General features: G+C 37.3%; 2 protein-coding genes across 8 annotated transcripts in view; one reads left to right on the top strand and one right to left on the bottom strand.

The window, feature by feature from the left end:
* Window positions 1–15,898, bottom strand: part of MEST (mesoderm specific transcript) — a 114,798-nt gene that overhangs the window by 42,151 nt on the left and 56,749 nt on the right. The window contains exon 12 of one of the 4 annotated variants that reach the window (XM_082473116.1): window positions 10,372–10,561. The exons of 2 other annotated variants lie outside the window; for them this stretch is intronic. In XM_082473116.1, coding sequence (XP_082329242.1) covers window positions 10,507–10,561 — 55 coding nt within the window. In that variant the 3' untranslated portion in view covers window positions 10,372–10,506. Of the gene's footprint in view, window positions 1–10,371; window positions 10,562–11,837; window positions 13,118–15,898 lie in introns of those variants that run through there. One more of the 4 variants, XM_082473108.1, reaches the window with a different exon arrangement.
* Window positions 1–15,898, top strand: part of COPG2 (COPI coat complex subunit gamma 2) — a 144,617-nt gene that overhangs the window by 91,808 nt on the left and 36,911 nt on the right. For all 4 annotated transcript variants that reach the window (XM_082472922.1, XM_082472924.1, XM_082472923.1 and 1 more), the window contains 8 exons: window positions 4,482–4,577; window positions 4,875–5,118; window positions 7,273–7,348; window positions 8,191–8,294; window positions 8,783–8,908; window positions 9,680–9,742; window positions 10,201–10,340; window positions 10,904–11,075. In XM_082472922.1, coding sequence (XP_082329048.1) covers window positions 4,482–4,577; window positions 4,875–5,118; window positions 7,273–7,348; window positions 8,191–8,294; window positions 8,783–8,908; window positions 9,680–9,742; window positions 10,201–10,340; window positions 10,904–11,075 — 1,021 coding nt within the window. The remainder of the gene's footprint in view (window positions 1–4,481; window positions 4,578–4,874; window positions 5,119–7,272; window positions 7,349–8,190; window positions 8,295–8,782; window positions 8,909–9,679; window positions 9,743–10,200; window positions 10,341–10,903; window positions 11,076–15,898) is intronic.

Raw genomic sequence — 15,898 nt, 5'->3', positions numbered from 1 at the left:
AGAATGTGTCAGAGATAATCAAAATAGCAATAAATTTCAGTTAGAAGAATTAAAGTAAAAAGATATTATTCCTTCATTTGTATTTAATTCTCAGTCAAGAGGTATAGCTGACTCTATTTACTCTCTTCTTGTATTTATCTACTTTTAAAAAACAAACGTAGCCTGTATATTCAAGTAGACATTTTGAATCTTTGGGAAACCTTGGGAGGTTATGAAGGTCATTTTGTAGTATAGTTTATTGAATGAATCTCCTATGCTTGGACGTTTAGATAGTCTGCAGTATTTTGTGATTACAAATAATGCTGCAGTGGATAACTTTCTGCATGTGTTTTCTTGAAATTTTGGAGGTGTGTCCTCAGGGTAAATTCCTAGAAGTTCATGTACTAGATTGAAAGGTAAATAAATATGTAGTTTTGTAGAGAATGTTAAATTCTACTAGCAGTGTGAAAGAGTGCCAGTTTCCCCATAGCCTTAGCAATAGAGTACATATATTGTATTTTGAAGTTTTTCCAATCAGTTGGGTGAGAAAGGGTATCTCAGTGTAGTTTTAATTTGAATTTCTCTTATGTTGAGGGAACGTAAACATTTTTTCATATTTTTAAAGATCATTTAATATCTCTTTTTTAATATTGTCTGCTCATGTCTTTTTCCCATTTTCTATAAGATTTTTGGTCTTTTGTTTCCTCAGTTAAAGTTTTTTGTATATTAGGGATATTAATTCTTTATCTGTGAAATGTGTTATGATATTTTCTCCCAGTTTGTCATTTGTCTTTTGACTTTCCTTATGATGTCTTTTGTCATGCACAAGTTTTTAATTTTTATGTAGTCAAATTTGTTGATCTTTTTTTTTTTTAACATCTTTATTGGAGTATAATTGCTTTACAATGTTGTGTTTGTTAGTTTCTGCTTTATAACAAAGTGAATCAGCTATACATATACATATATCCCCATATCTCTTCCCTCTTGCTTCTCCCTCCTTCCCACCCTCCCTATCCCACCCCTCTAGGTGGTCACAAAGCACCAAGTTGATCTCCCTGTGCTATGTGGCTGCTTCCCACTAGCTATCGGTTTTACATTTGGTAGTGTATATATGTCCATGCCACTCTCTCACTTTGTCCCAGCTTACCCTTGCCCCTCCCCGTGTCCTCAAGTCCATTCTCTAGTAGGTCTGCGTCTTTATTCCTGTCCTGCCCCTAGGTTCTTCATGACCACTTTTTTTTTTTATTAGATTCCATATATATGTGTTAGCATATAGTATTTGTTTTTCTCTTTCTGACTTACTTCACTCTGTATGACAGACTCTAGGTCCATCCACCTGACTACAAATAACTCAATTTCGTTTCTTTTTATGGCTGAGTAATATTCCATTGTATATATATGCCACATCTTCTTTTGTTGATCTTTTCTTTTATTACATTGGGCTTTTGAGTAATAGTTAGAAAGTCTTTCCCTTCAGACTATAGAATCTGAATGGGTGAATAAGAATTCACCCATGTTTTCTTCTAGCATATGTATAGTTTCATGTTTTACATTTAAATCTCTGATCCATTGGATTTTATTATTGTATGTAGAATGAGAAGTGGATCTAATCTTATCCTTTTCCAATGACTATCCAGTTGCCCCCCAAAGTTTTATTTAAAGGGCTGTCTTTGCCCAGTATTTGAGATATTACCTTCATCATATACTAAAGTTCCATATGTTCTTGAGTCTTTTGGGGGGCTTTCTATTCTATTCTTTTGTTCTCTTTACCTATTCATGCATCAGTACTACACACTATTTTAAATATAGAAGCTTTGTAAGGATGTTTTAATATCTGTTAGTCTCCTCTCATAGCTCTTTATTTTCATTGTTTCTCTAGCTGTTCTTACATGTTTATATTTCCTTATGAATTTTAGTATTAACTTGTCTAGCTTTATTTAAAAAAAATCTCGGGACTTCCCTGGCAGTCCAGTAGTTAAGACTCTGTGCTTCTACTGCAGGGGGCGCGGGTTTGATCCCTGGTTGGGGAACTAAGATCCCACATGCTGCATGGTGTGGCAAAAAAACACAAAACAAACAAACAAACAAAACTCATTGGCATTTTTATTGGGATCACATTAAATTTATAAGTTTTCTTAGGGGAGAACAAATATCTTAATGATGTTGAGATATCCTAATGAAGAAAAGGGATATTTCTTAATTTGTTCAAGTCTAATTTTGTGCCTTTCATGAATATTTTATAGTATTTTTTATATTAGATTTGAATGTTTTAAAAATTCTTTTATGTACTTTATTGTTGTTGCTGTTATAAATCTTTTTTTTACTCATTGTGTCTTCTAACTAGTTATTATTTGTGTATATGAATAGTATTATTTTTGCATTTTAACTTTACAGCCTGCTACCTTGCTGAATTATTTTATTGAGTTAGTTTTATCATCAATTCTCTAGGGTTTCCATGTTATACTGTTATATCATCTGTAAATAAAGATAGATTTGTCTTTTATTTTCTAATTCTTATTCCTCTAATTGTTTTCTCCTGTCTAATTGCATTGGCTACTAGTGCTGGAATAATGTCAAATAACAGTCGAGATAGTAGCATCCTTGTTTTGTTTCTGACCTTAAAGTAAATGACTCTTGGGCTTCCCTATTAAGTAATATGCTGGCAGTACGATTGAGGGATGTGTATGTGTGTGTGTGTGTATAAAATGGAAGTGTCTGTCCATTCCTTTTTATTTTTTTAAGAATTTTTATTAGGAATGACTGTTGGATTTTATCAAAGGCTTTTCAGCATCTATGGATATAGTCATGATTTTTCTCCTCAGACTCATTAATATTGATGAATTATATTAATTTTCTAATGTTGAATCATTCTTGCATTCTTAGTATAAATTCCATTTCATCATGGCATATTCTTTTCTTACTGTAGTGTTGGAGTCTGTTAGCTAATGTATCACTTAGAATTTTTGCATCAGTGTTCATAAATGATTTCCATCTGTAACTTTTCTTTTTGTGTGTATACCGTCTTTATTAGGTTTATATATCAATGCTTCATAAATGATTGTGGATGTTTTCCTTCATTTTCTATGCTCTGAAACAATGTATATAGATTTGGGACTATCTGGTTGTTGGCAGACAGTTCTCCAGTTTTCCATAAATTTCTTGCATTTCTGCACACCCTGCAAATTAGGCACTAACTGCCCTTTGTTTCCTACTATACCAGTTTTGTTCCCTTTGTGTAGTGCAAGATTTCTTCCAGTCTCAAAAGATATAAGCATCTCCCTAAAAGTAGTAAATGGCCAGTTTCCATACAGCCCTAGAAGATACAGCTAGTCCTTCCTCTAGAGCAAAAAGCAAACATGCTCATTGCCCAGTATAATAAAGGTAATGTTTCCCTTCTGAATAGAGGACTGGCATGCTTACTGCCCACTGTAAAGTATTCAAGTCCCATATCTCAAAATCTCCTGTAATGCAGCCTACTGCGGGCTCAAGTATTATCCAGCCCTTTTTGCATTGTCCTATGGTAATTGGGGCTTAGGAAACTGACCCCCAAATGCTGATATCCTGGCTACTGCTTTTGCTGTGATTAAATAACTGTGTTTTATCTCTGATCCAGGATTCTTGTGTATTCTTCTAGCATCCATGAAATTGTAGCAGTCTAACTTGTTAGCTTGCAAGTAGGGTAAAATTTCACACTCTTTTCACTTCTTGACACTGGTCTTTAAAGTTGTGGTAAAAATTTCCTAGAAACCATTTTGTGAAATAGTTCCTTGGTAACTTTCTCTATTTCTTCTATGGAAATCAGTCTTTAAGCTTTTTATCTTTACTGTTCACTTTAAAATTTGTATGTGAAAATTTTAAAATATGCTCAAAGCTTATTTGCTTGGAGCAAAGGGGTGGGGTCTCTCTTTTTTTTTTAATTTATTTATTTTATTTATTTATTTTTGGCTGCACTGGGTCTTCATTGCTGCTCGCGGGCTTTCTCTAGTTGCAGCAAGCAGGGGCTACTCTTCATTGTGGTGTGCGGGCCTCTCATTGCGGTGGCCTCTCTTGTTGTGGAGCACGGGCTTTAGGCACACAGGCTTCCGTAGTTGTGGCACGTGGGCTCAGTAGTTGTGGCTCGCAGGCTCCAGAGCGCAGGCTTAGCAGCTGTGGCGCATGGGCCCAGCTGCTCCACGGCATGTGGGATCTTCCCGGACCAGGGCTCGAACCCACGTCCCCTGCAATGGCAGGCGGGCTCTCTATCACTGCGCCACCAGGGAAGCCCTGGGGTCTCTTGAATATGCTTCATTTTTACATTGCTTTTTATTTTCCTCTGAGGTCTCTTTTGCTTATCTTTCATGAAGAACCATAATTGTTATTTTAGTTAACTATAGTGCCTTCTTATCTTGCAGTAAATAAGTAGCTAAAGTTATAAAGATGAACGTCCTTTCTGTGCTTTCCTCTAGGTGATAGTTGTACAGTCATTATAAAGGTGCATGTCCTTTTTGTTTGTTTTTCTACAGGTGGTGGTTGTACAGGCAATTAGTGCTCTCTGTCAGAAATACCCTCGAAAGCACAGCGTCATGATGACTTTCCTCTCCAACATGCTCCGAGATGACGTAGGTGCACTACTTTTTAATCGTGCGAAGTTGCCCTCTTAAATTCTTATGCCATAGTATTTAAAGCAGCTTTCTTTATCATCTCAGTATGCGTCTCAAATACTGTGCTTAATTCTGGTTTCTGTCTTATTACTAGACATGCTATTGCTTTGGCTTTCCCACTTGGAGGAAAAAACGCTTTTGTTTCTTTCATAAGGGAAGGGAAATGAAATCTGAATGTTATAGCATGAGCCTTGGAGTATAAGCATTTCTCCAAAAAGTGTCCTCAGAATGAATGGCAGTTTTCTCTTTTGCCAGGGAGGCTTTGAATATAAGCGAGCCATTGTGGACTGCATAATCAGCATTGTGGAAGAGAACCCTGAGAGTAAAGAGGCAGGTCTAGCCCACCTTTGTGAATTCATCGAGGACTGTGAACACACTGTTCTGGCTACTAAGATTCTACATTTGTTGGGCAAAGAGGGCCCCAGAACGCCTGTCCCCTCCAAGTATATCCGCTTTATTTTTAATAGGGTGGTACTGGAGAACGAGGCTGTCAGAGCTGGTGAGTCATTGGAACACTAATAATGGTGTAACTGCTGATCTTGTGAAATGCTTATTAACTCAAGGCGGGGTGGTAATGAAATTGGAAAATGAAGTTGCAACGTCTGTTTGATGGTGGGATCTTGGAGCACACTTAAGCCCCAGATGTACAGCTCTTTCTTTGTATTCCGATTTCCATCCTGACTTCTGCCTGTATCAGAGACAAATAACCCTTGATTCGGTATGTCAGAAGACTGTGATGGCGTCATCCATTTTTTCAGAGTTATGGCCATAAGTATGAATGTCTGTGAAATTTGTGTGTCTTTCTGCCTCTGTAGTTTTTAAGTGGTTTTTTAAACAGGTCTTAGGGTTTTTTTACTTCCTCCTCCCCTTAGTGTATGAACTGGTCCAAATCTCCCCTGTTAAAACTATAAGCCTTCCTTTGATCCATTGTCTCTCACTAGCTACTGACCATATTTCCCCTGTTATGTAACCTTGTAGGAGCTATTACTAGCTGCCCCTATGAACTTATTCTCCATTTTCTCTTCAACTCACTATAATCTTGCTCTCTCCCTTAAAAATCTTCTGAAGCTATTTCTTTTGGAAATTACTTATAAGCTAGTTGGAAAATCAAGTTAGACACTTTAATGTTCTTACCCTTGTTCACCTCAGTCAATTTGATGTACTGTTGCCTAAACACTTCATGAAACTCTCTTCCCTTGGTTTCCACAATAGCCTGCATCTTTCCATCACTCCTCAGTCTTATTTATAGAGCTTCTCTTCCGTTCCTTAAAACGTTAGTTTTCCTTAGGGGTTTGTCTTCTCAACATACACATTCATTCTGGTGATCATTTCCAGAGCTTTGCTGATATGCTGTGGCATTGCAGTCATGTCTCTTTCGTGAACTTGTATGTCTGGCTATCTAAGGCACTTTAAATTCAGCTTGAAATTCAAACTATCCCAAACAGAAATCCTCACCTATATCATCCACTCAGTTGCAAGGCTAGAACCTTACTTCATTGTTTTATAATCCCCATCTATCCTTTGGCAAAGTTCTTTCCATTCTGTCTCCTCAAAATGCATTTCTTCATTGTCTTTTTTCATAGATTTCCTGAGGGCTGCATTAGGCTCCCATCCATTTCAGATGCCCAGCTAGTCTGACTGCTTGTAGTCTCGCCCATATCCAGTATATTCTCCACACTCTGCTACCAAAATGGTCGCTGGACACAAAATCTGCTCACAAATTTAGAGTAGCACACTCTGCTACAAATACACAGATTCATCCTGTGTTTAACACCCGTTAATAATAGCCTTGAGGTTAAACCATAACCGATTTTTGTTTTGTCTCTAGTCTCTCACTTTTCTCCTCCTGCTCTCCAGTGCAGGTCTAGTGCTTCAGCCTTGCTCAGCTGTGTCCAGTCCCAGGATCTTGCCACACTTTCTTGTTTGGCCTGAGGGCCTTGGTACTTTTTATTCTCTCTCCCTTGAATGCTCTTTTCCGGCCTTTTCCCTCTGGCTAACTCTATTTGTTCTTCAAACTTCAGCTCAAGTAATAAGTGTCAACTCCTTGTCTGTCTCCTCCTCCTCCAATTCTGACTTACGTTCCTTTCTCTACTCACGTAGTACCCTGGATATAGTCCTACCATGGACTTTCTGTGCTATGTTGTAACTACCTCTTTACTTACCTGTCTTTCCCACTGGAGTACAACTCCTTGATGTCTTTTGTCTTTCTGCCTCCAGCACCTAGCACAACTCCTGACAAAGGTTAAGTAAGCAGTAAACCTTTGTTGATACAGTGAATTTTAATAATAGAGTTTTGGGTTTTTGTTTTTGTTTTTTAATGTGTGGGGCTGGTTGGTTGAGATTAGAGCTTAATTAATCAGTGTGGTATATAAGGAGCTGGACTGGAGGATAGCTCATATAAGGAATACATATGATCCTTTTTCCTCAATGCATGGCGGGTTTTCTTACTCAGAGCTCTCTTGGGCCTGCTGATTTCTATTTATGCTTAAATGGATCAAGGAAATAAGATCAAGAAACTCACAATAAAACAATAAGAGTTTATTCCAACTGAACACGGGAAAACTCCTCTAATTTTTTTTTTTTTTTTTTAATGATTACTGCTTGACTCTGAGAAGCCAGTATTCATGTTGTTTCATTTTATGCTCCATTACAGCTGCTGTGAGTGCTTTGGCTAAATTTGGGGCTCAGAATGAGAATCTTCTCCCAAGTATCCTAGTACTCTTACAAAGGTAATTAAAAGAATGTCTTTTTCTTTTCTTTTTTTTTTAATAAGAATGCCATGTGGCTGAATAGAGAATTCCTCATTGTACCATATCAAAATGCATTGCAGGACCTAAGAGTAGAGCTGATGGAGTCAGGGCAAATGGCATTTTTCTTATTCTTCTGGTAATTTTGCATGTGCTAAGTACATGTAAAATTTGACTTCTAATTTCTCTTGCATGATTTTGAGAAAGTGACTTAAATACATGTGCCTCAATTTGTATAACAGGGGCCAACTTCAAAGAGATTCACTATGTAGAGTTGAAAATACCAGCTTTTCATGGTCTCCTTGATTCCCTGTTTGATGAGGAAAAGACTTGCTTTAGCAAACACTCTGTGATTACATCTTGTAATTGAAGCAGAAAAATTACAAGCCAAAGGCTGGCTGGTTTAAATCAAATAGATTGCCATTTGAGTGATATCAATGCCTGGATTCGGAATGCTTTTTAGTATCCTTGGAAAGTATAATATTACCATTTTTAAATTATATTAGAAGTCTAAATCTTTACCAGGGTCATGTGGTTGCAGATCCAAGAATAGACTCCAAACTGCTCTCTTATGTTATTGTGTCCTTCCTAATTATTTTAATGCCTACTTATGTAGTGCTTCTGATTCATAATGACACCATTTCTTTACCAATTCAGAACAGTACCCAATATTTGTGGAGATTTTAGGATCCACTGTTGGCTGTTGTTGAGCTCTTTTATAAAGGCAGTATCAGATGGCCTGGATTGTGTCCTTTAGGTATAGTGGTAAAGCTGCTGGAAGTCGTTACCGTGCTGTGACATGCATCTTCTGTATCCCTGGACAGGTGTATGATGGATACTGACGATGAGGTACGGGATAGAGCTACCTTCTATCTGAATGTGCTGCAGCAGAGGCAGATGGCGCTGAATGCTACATATATCTTCAATGGTCAGTGAGAGCCAAGAATGGAGACAAGTACACTTTTGTTCCACAAATGGTGTCTGAGAAGCATATCCATGATGATTTGCATATGAGCTGGCTTCACTAGGCAAAATGCTTGGTTTCTGTCTTTGAATGCACTTCCATTTCTAGGGAGACCTAAAGTATGTAAAAGCCCAAAGAATATTGCTTTTTCCTGGTCCTCCTTGAGCGCCCTCTTGGATGGGTTTACCTTTTTTCCCTTATGCATCATCGTTTCCACGTGTCTCCGTTGCTTTGTTTTCTGGAAGATACTTCTATTTTGTTGAAAATTCCTATGCTCTGCTCCTATGCTTCCTTGGATGAAATTATAAGAGCCTTTATTTTTTATTATTTAGGTTATAAAATCTGTGGTTATAGTTTTCTTTAGAAAGCTTAAATAAATATTACAAATCTGGGCCTGTCTGGGTCCTAGGATGGGCAAGAAGTTATAGTGCTGAGAGTTCTCTGTTTCATAGGTCTGACAGTCTCTGTACCAGGGATGGAGAAAGCCTTACACCAGTACACACTGGAGCCTTCAGAAAAGCCCTTTGATATGAAATCTATTCCTCTTGCTATGGCTGCTGTCTTTGAACAGAAAGCAGGTAAGGGGAACACTGTTAGTTTTTCTATGTATAAGTAGTTTTACACCAATAAGATATACTGTTAGCATGTTTTCTTTAATATTTCTTTTAATGGTCACTGCTTCTAATCTTATAGAGCTAAGATGGATGATACTTTTTAAATTAGGGTTTTAAAATTTTTTTCCATGTTTTCTCATGAAAGCAAGAATATGAAATGTGACTCAGATTGAAAGTTTTTTGTTTTTTTTTTAATGCTAAGTGTTACAGCATTTGAAGTTAGTTGTCACCGTGTGTTTCAGAGCAGTAATTGTGCTGTCACCTCTTATTTTTATTTTCTGATGTTAGTTAACTTCTTAGTTAATTAATTTTTCTGTTGGAGGCTTAAAAAAATAAAGGAACAAAGTGTGTAGTGGTTAGAACTGAAAATGAAAGAGCTTATGCTTTCAGCATTTTCAGGTGTTTTTGTTGGTACTATATAAGTAGTTTTTCCTATTTGAATCACGAGATTTGTTTTATAAACTGTTCCTCCTTTTAAGAGTAATTAAACAAAACATTCTGGTCCATTAAAGCAAATTCTGTATTTTTAGGACTTACTTTATTATTTCATAAAATATGTTCACTGAATACATTTTGAGTGTCCCTCCAAAAAAGGTGACAGAGAACCTACTGGTATGATTCAGCAATAGCTCCTTATGTTTATCTGCTTGACGTTTCTGTCCTCATCTCCTGTCTGCATGTTTGGCTTGATAGTAGGAGGGAAGCTCACTTGATTGCTCATACTTGTCTTTGTAGAAATCACACTGGTGGCTACTAAGCCCGAGAAGTTGGCTCCTTCCAGGCAAGACATTTTCCAAGGTATGATGATTTGATGTGTAGAAGCAGTAGCCTAGCACCCGAGGCATTGTAAGTATAATGAAGGCCACTACTTTTGTTCAATTTGATTAATCCTCAGTACGGGAGATAGTTGTATGGCCGAATATTGATTGTCCTAGCTTACAGTTGCAGGCGCTACCTGGAGTCTGTGGGACTTTCCAATTTCCAGTTGCCAGCTTACGGAGAATGTTATTCTTACTCTGTATCAGGGAACTCAAATTCTATGAAATTAGGAATTAAGTTTGTTTGTCTGTTTGTTGCTTTTAGAAATTGAGTGTATAAACTCTTAAAAGATTATTTCACTAAAGCTTGGGGACACACTAGTTGAGTGTTCAACTATAAGTAAGACTATGGAAGCTTAAAACATTTTAGACACCCAGAGTAATGTTTTCCCTGTCTTCTTACTTTCCTCCTCCTTTTCTTTCCTTTTTTCTTGATAGAACAACTGGCTGTCATTCCTGAGTTTATGAATCTAGGACCCTTGTTCAAGTCTTCTGAGCCTGTTCAGCTTACAGAAGCAGAGACAGAATATTTTGTTCGTTGTATCAAGCACATGTTTACCAATCATATTGTGTTCCAGGTGAGATAAGCGCCAGAACTGGCTCCAGTAAGGGGTTTAGTATTAATCCCCTTTTAGTTTATGATTCTCGTTCCTTTTATAGAGAAGCAAATTTAGCAGCATATCTGGTTTTCTTTCCTAGCTCCATAGCTGTAGAGATGTGATGGGTAGCTTTTGATGATTTAATTTAAAAAGACATAAAACTGAAATGTCTGGAGAAGTTGGACAGCATAAAGTATAACCTGTGGAAAAAATAATCATCATTTAATATCAGGGTAAAATAAGTGTGTCGTTCCAAGAACTTGGATTTCAGTTTGGTTCTCAGACAGCTATCAGACTTCTACCATCTTGTTTGGTAGAACTCAATCTCAGGAAGGAGGAAAAAACTGGTTAACATAAACAAAAAAGACCTCAAGAATAAGGTTATCCTCATTGCCTCAGGAAAAATCTTAGGGGGAGACATGCGTGGTGTTTAGAAAGTATAGAGGATTCCAGAACTCAGTCGTGGGTTACGGGTGGGAAGGAACAACTTGCTTGAAAACAGTTTTTCTGCTTCATGACTTTCCTATTTGCTGACTTTTCAGTTTGACTGTACCAATACTCTCAATGACCAGCTACTGGAGAAAGTGACAGTGCAGGTGGAACCATCAGATTCCTATGAAGTGCTGTGTTGTATCCCAGTCCCCAGCCTACCTTATAATCAACCAGGAATATGCTACACTCTTGTTCGTTTACCTGATGATGACTCTACAGCAGGTACTAACACACAGAATGGAAGAGATATGATTAAGAGTGCATTACCACTTGAGCTCTTAAATGTCTGGACAGATGTTTGGGGTTCAAGAATTTGTTTCTTTTCTGGAATTAAATGGTGGTATATTTATATTTATAAAATGAGTTACTGCTTACAGAAATATTAATTTTATAACCAAGTTTCTGAGTAAAATATGCTGGACATTTAATTGTAAAACAGCAACTGGATGTATACAGTGGTAGCCCAAAAAGGAACTCAGACTTTCTGTTGGAACAGTGTCACCACTAGTGAGGGTTCATATACCTGATGTCTCCTATGAAGGATCATGGCCTACTTCTCCCTGATGTTTCTTTCCAGGGCATCCTAAGGACTTTTTATTTAGTAGCTCTGTGGCATCATAAAATATATTGTTTTTAAGGGTCCTGTAACATAAGGCAAGTGTCTAAGAGTATGTCTCAGCCTAATGAGTGGCTTAGCCAACATCTGTGTATCCACATTTGAGAAGGGCTTGTAATCTGCTTGACCTGTATGCAGTCTTGGGGGTGGGGTGGAGTGGGGGAGGCCTGTGAAGGAGAGCCAATTGCTAGCGCCAGTGGTATTTACAGATTGGGGGTTTGAGATCTTCTAACCTATGAATGTCAAGTATTTGTTGTACTTGATTTCTTTTCCCCATTTTCCCACCTGAGTTCTTTTCTTCCCATATTCACTGCAGAGTTTTCACAACTGCTACCCAGTTTTCACTGCAATAAGCACACACATCACACTTACATTTTGAACAATTTTTATTACTAGTACAGGAAAAATCAATTTTTACTACTAATACAGGAAAAAACAATTTTTACTACTAATACAGGAAAAGTCAGATAGAAGTTAACAAATATTGGGAAAGTTACAGAGTTACAAGAAATCGTAAAAGCACTAGTAAATAGTTATCCCTGGTCATCATTCAGTCACATTTGGGGCTTAACCTGTCTTCCCTTAGCCCCTCTCCTGACTCCCTGTTTAGATGTTGGTGCTGGGAGCCCCTGCCCAATCTCACCTGTGTTGGATGATAGACCAGGCTACTCAGCTCTAGCACGAGGTAGATTCAAGTTGGCACCATTGCTGGGTCTGAACCCCAGGTTGTTCCCTCTGGCCCTGGCTGGACCTGCAGTTGTGGCCACCCTGGATCCATAAGCCCCTGGGTAGGAAGGCACTTTCCTATCTGGCCTCCACTATTTCTCCTTTGAGCATTAGGCCATCCAACTTCAACCTTTAATTACCTCCTTAATCCCTTTATGAGGTTTCTCTTATTCCATTCTCTTTTAGCTTCACTTTCTTTCCTGGTCTGTTTCCCTCTGGTTAGATTTGGCTTATGTCCACCAGCCAGTAATTAAGCTGGCTGTACTCTTATGTAAATAAAGCTAGTTTTATTTACCCTTATTCTAAACCAGTATCTGGGCACAGTCTTAATGTAGCCCTATGGCTTCTGCCATCATCCTGGGATACGCCATACTTTTTCAGTTTTTTCCAGTAGCCACCTCTCCATATTTCAAAATTCTAACCCCATTTTACTTCCCACTAAGTTTCTGTTTTTTAAGGGATGCCATTGCTTCGCCACTTAATTTTGGAAGCAAAATGCTGAACTCATTGGTTGAAGAATCAAGCTCTCCCCAATTGAGAATACTAGCTCCTCCCATTTCCCCAGGTTCACTGGATAACTGATAACTCAGGTGCCTCACACCCCAAGGAGTGGTTCTAACAGAATACAATAAATACAATTTTACAATATCAAAATACATAAAACAATAATATTGAAATTACAGAAGTTACATACAGTATAGGAGAAAACAACAACAACAGAAAACATTTCTACTAAGACAGAAAGCTTAGGGAGGTTTTCTTACCCCTCCTTACTACAGAGTTAATTTCTTTTTAAAACATAGATCTTACAAATTAGCCCAGAGGTTTCAACCTTTGGTCTGCTGGCTGTGGACTCTTTTGCTTGATGGTTGTTAGTATTTTGTCTATAAAAAATTGTCATTTGGAGAATTTTCTTTCTTTTCTGTTAAATTCAAAGGGTTTGCTGATTGGTGTTAAAACTTAGTTATAAACTCTTGTGATTGCATCTTGGAGAAAAGAAATGGAATTCTTCCAATGGAAGTCTCAACACTTAGACTTTTAAAACTTTGTTAGTAGTCGATTTACATTTTACCTATCATTTACCTGCTTAAAAAAAAACTCCTTTCTATTCTTTAGTCTTTGTTAGAAACTCTAAAATTTTTAATCCATGGCCAATCCAAAGTCTTTGCTGTGCAATGAATAGAAGTGAAATACCAGGGCATAGGTGGTAGTAAGAGTCTTTTCCACATGCCTTCCTTTCAGCATTTTCCCATTGCAGATATTCTGAATTTTACCAATCACCTGAAGATCTATACATCAATTACCTCTGCTTGTCTCATCTCAAAATATATTTTCCATATAGTCACAGAAAAAAAATAGAAATTCTATAGATTGTGATTTCCTTCAACTTGAAAACTGTATAGAATAGAAAGTAATGTAGGTTTTGGAGATAGATAAATTCGATTTGAATTCTGACTGTTAACACACTGAGTGTGTAATCATAGACAAGTTATTTGATCTCTGTAAACCTTTTAGGATTGTTGTAAGGATAAAATGAAATTAACGTGATTAGCGTGGTGCCAGACACATAGTGAATACTTAATAGATAGAAGCTATTATTGTTTCAATTCTGAAACTATCCACTTTCTCCTTTTACCCTCTTTAAAAATCAAGTCTTTCACAGTTCAAAGGACACACACCCACCCATCTCCTCAGAAAGTTATTCCATCAACTGTTCTTACCTTTTCTGTATCTTTAAACTTTCCCACTCCTCCTTACTTTATAAGTGTACAAAAAATCTATGCCATCTGAAAAAATTTACTTTAACTCAACATCAAGATATTACCATAACTCCTTCGCTGAAATCTTGGGCAAATTGTGGAAAGAGTAATCAACATCATAAGTCTCAATTTAGTTAGTCCTACTTATCTTGCGTCCTCCAACAACTACTCTTTACTAAAAAATTTCTAGAAAAGCCTTCAAGGCAGCATGCTTTCTTAGTGTCCTTTCTCATCCAGCAACTTTCCTTCCTCTGAATGTTTATTATACCAGTAACAACATATATATGCAACATTCTACAAATTTTTCCCCACTTTGGACCTCTGTAATGACTCTACCTTTTTGCTTTATTACTTGCTCAGAACCATTCTAATCCCTATATTGTTTTTATTATTGAACTTTCGGTCCTCATTGCATCATTATTTCTCATTTCAACAAATTTAGATAACTCATTTAAATAGCCTTCAATAGAAAATATCCATACTAAGATAAAGTTTAACAGGACATGTATATGAATTTCTCTCTTTTTTTTTTCATTAGGGATGCTGCCTCCCATTTAACAATTCATAACTCTTTCATATTATACATACATACGGCAGTTCTTGCAGTTCTACACTTCCTTAAACCTTTATCTTAATGAGCTACCACAGGATCCTGATGGACTCCAATCTCTTCACTGAATCTGTTGTCTCCATTCCATTATTTGCTGTTCAGTATTAGCCATATTAACTCCTGACATTCTGAATTAAATCCACAACTTCAGTTAAGTAAAATTTATCTGTTGTTTTACTTTGACTCACCTCCATCCACTCACTGGGATCCATATTAATGACCCTTGGTGAAACTTTGCATTCTTCCAAGCTAAGCACATAATCTGAATTTTTACTCAAATGCTAAAAAAGCAGGATAGGTTGAACATTACTATTTAGCCACCATTTCCCCCACCTTTATCACTAGAATTTGTATCAGCCTAGCCGTAGAATCCATATTCCTCCCGATCTGACCCGTTAATGAGACTGGCCAAGATTCCAGTTTGAGACCTCATTCACCTGTTCATTCATCTTGCAACCAACCTCCCTTTCCTCAAACACACTGAAATTTCTAACATTTCCTCTGTGCTGACTTTGAACCTGTTTTCCTATCCTATTTCATGTTCCCGTTTCACACCATCATCGATAGCTGTCATCTTTATTGCTGCCTTTCTTAAATGATAACATCTCTCCAGAATGCAATGTAAACATGGCATATCCACTCATTTCCTTTTTCCCCATCTTGTAGCCTTAGAAAAAACCTCTGCTTGTTGGTACCACCCAGGCTTGGTTCACAGTCTGGCCTTTAAATGGATTCAGTATGTGAAAATGTGTGAAATTACTCCTTGACCTACTCTTAGTATTCAAAACAGCCCCACCCTATGGCATGTATCTTCGTCTTAGGGTGTCAGGAGCCCTAACGTTACGAGGACTGCTGCTGCTGCTCTCCCTGCAGATTTTGTTTTATGAATTTATCTCTATGTGACCATTTATTCTTTTGAATCTACCCACTTTGACATAATTGTCTGATAGATTTTTCAGGCAGCCACTCACCAATTTCCCTGTGGTAATTTCTTTTTATATATTTCTCCCATTTCCCTTTATTCCATTAATTGTGATCAAGTTGAACACGTAGCACTATGCATCCTAACCATTATAATGTTCCTTAATGGTTCCAAGAATGATTTGTATGTATACTGTTGACTTAGTTCCAATTTTATTTTAACCACTTCTTCTTTCTCTTTTTCCTCTGCTCATTTTCACTGGAAAACCAATAAACATGTAAACACTATATCAGCATCTGTAGGAGGCATATTTTACCAGTGCTAAATACAATTCTTTCAAAATCCAATTGATTGCACTATACACCTTTGCTTTGTACTTGGCTATGCTGTAGCCTCTCCCTCTATAAACAT

This window comes from Balaenoptera physalus (assembly GCF_965194825.1).
Source record: "Balaenoptera physalus genome assembly, chromosome: 8".
Taxonomy (NCBI): Eukaryota; Metazoa; Chordata; class Mammalia; order Artiodactyla; family Balaenopteridae; genus Balaenoptera; species Balaenoptera physalus.
The sequence above is the reverse complement of the archived record's forward strand: the minus strand, read 5'-3'. Positions and strand labels throughout refer to the sequence as shown.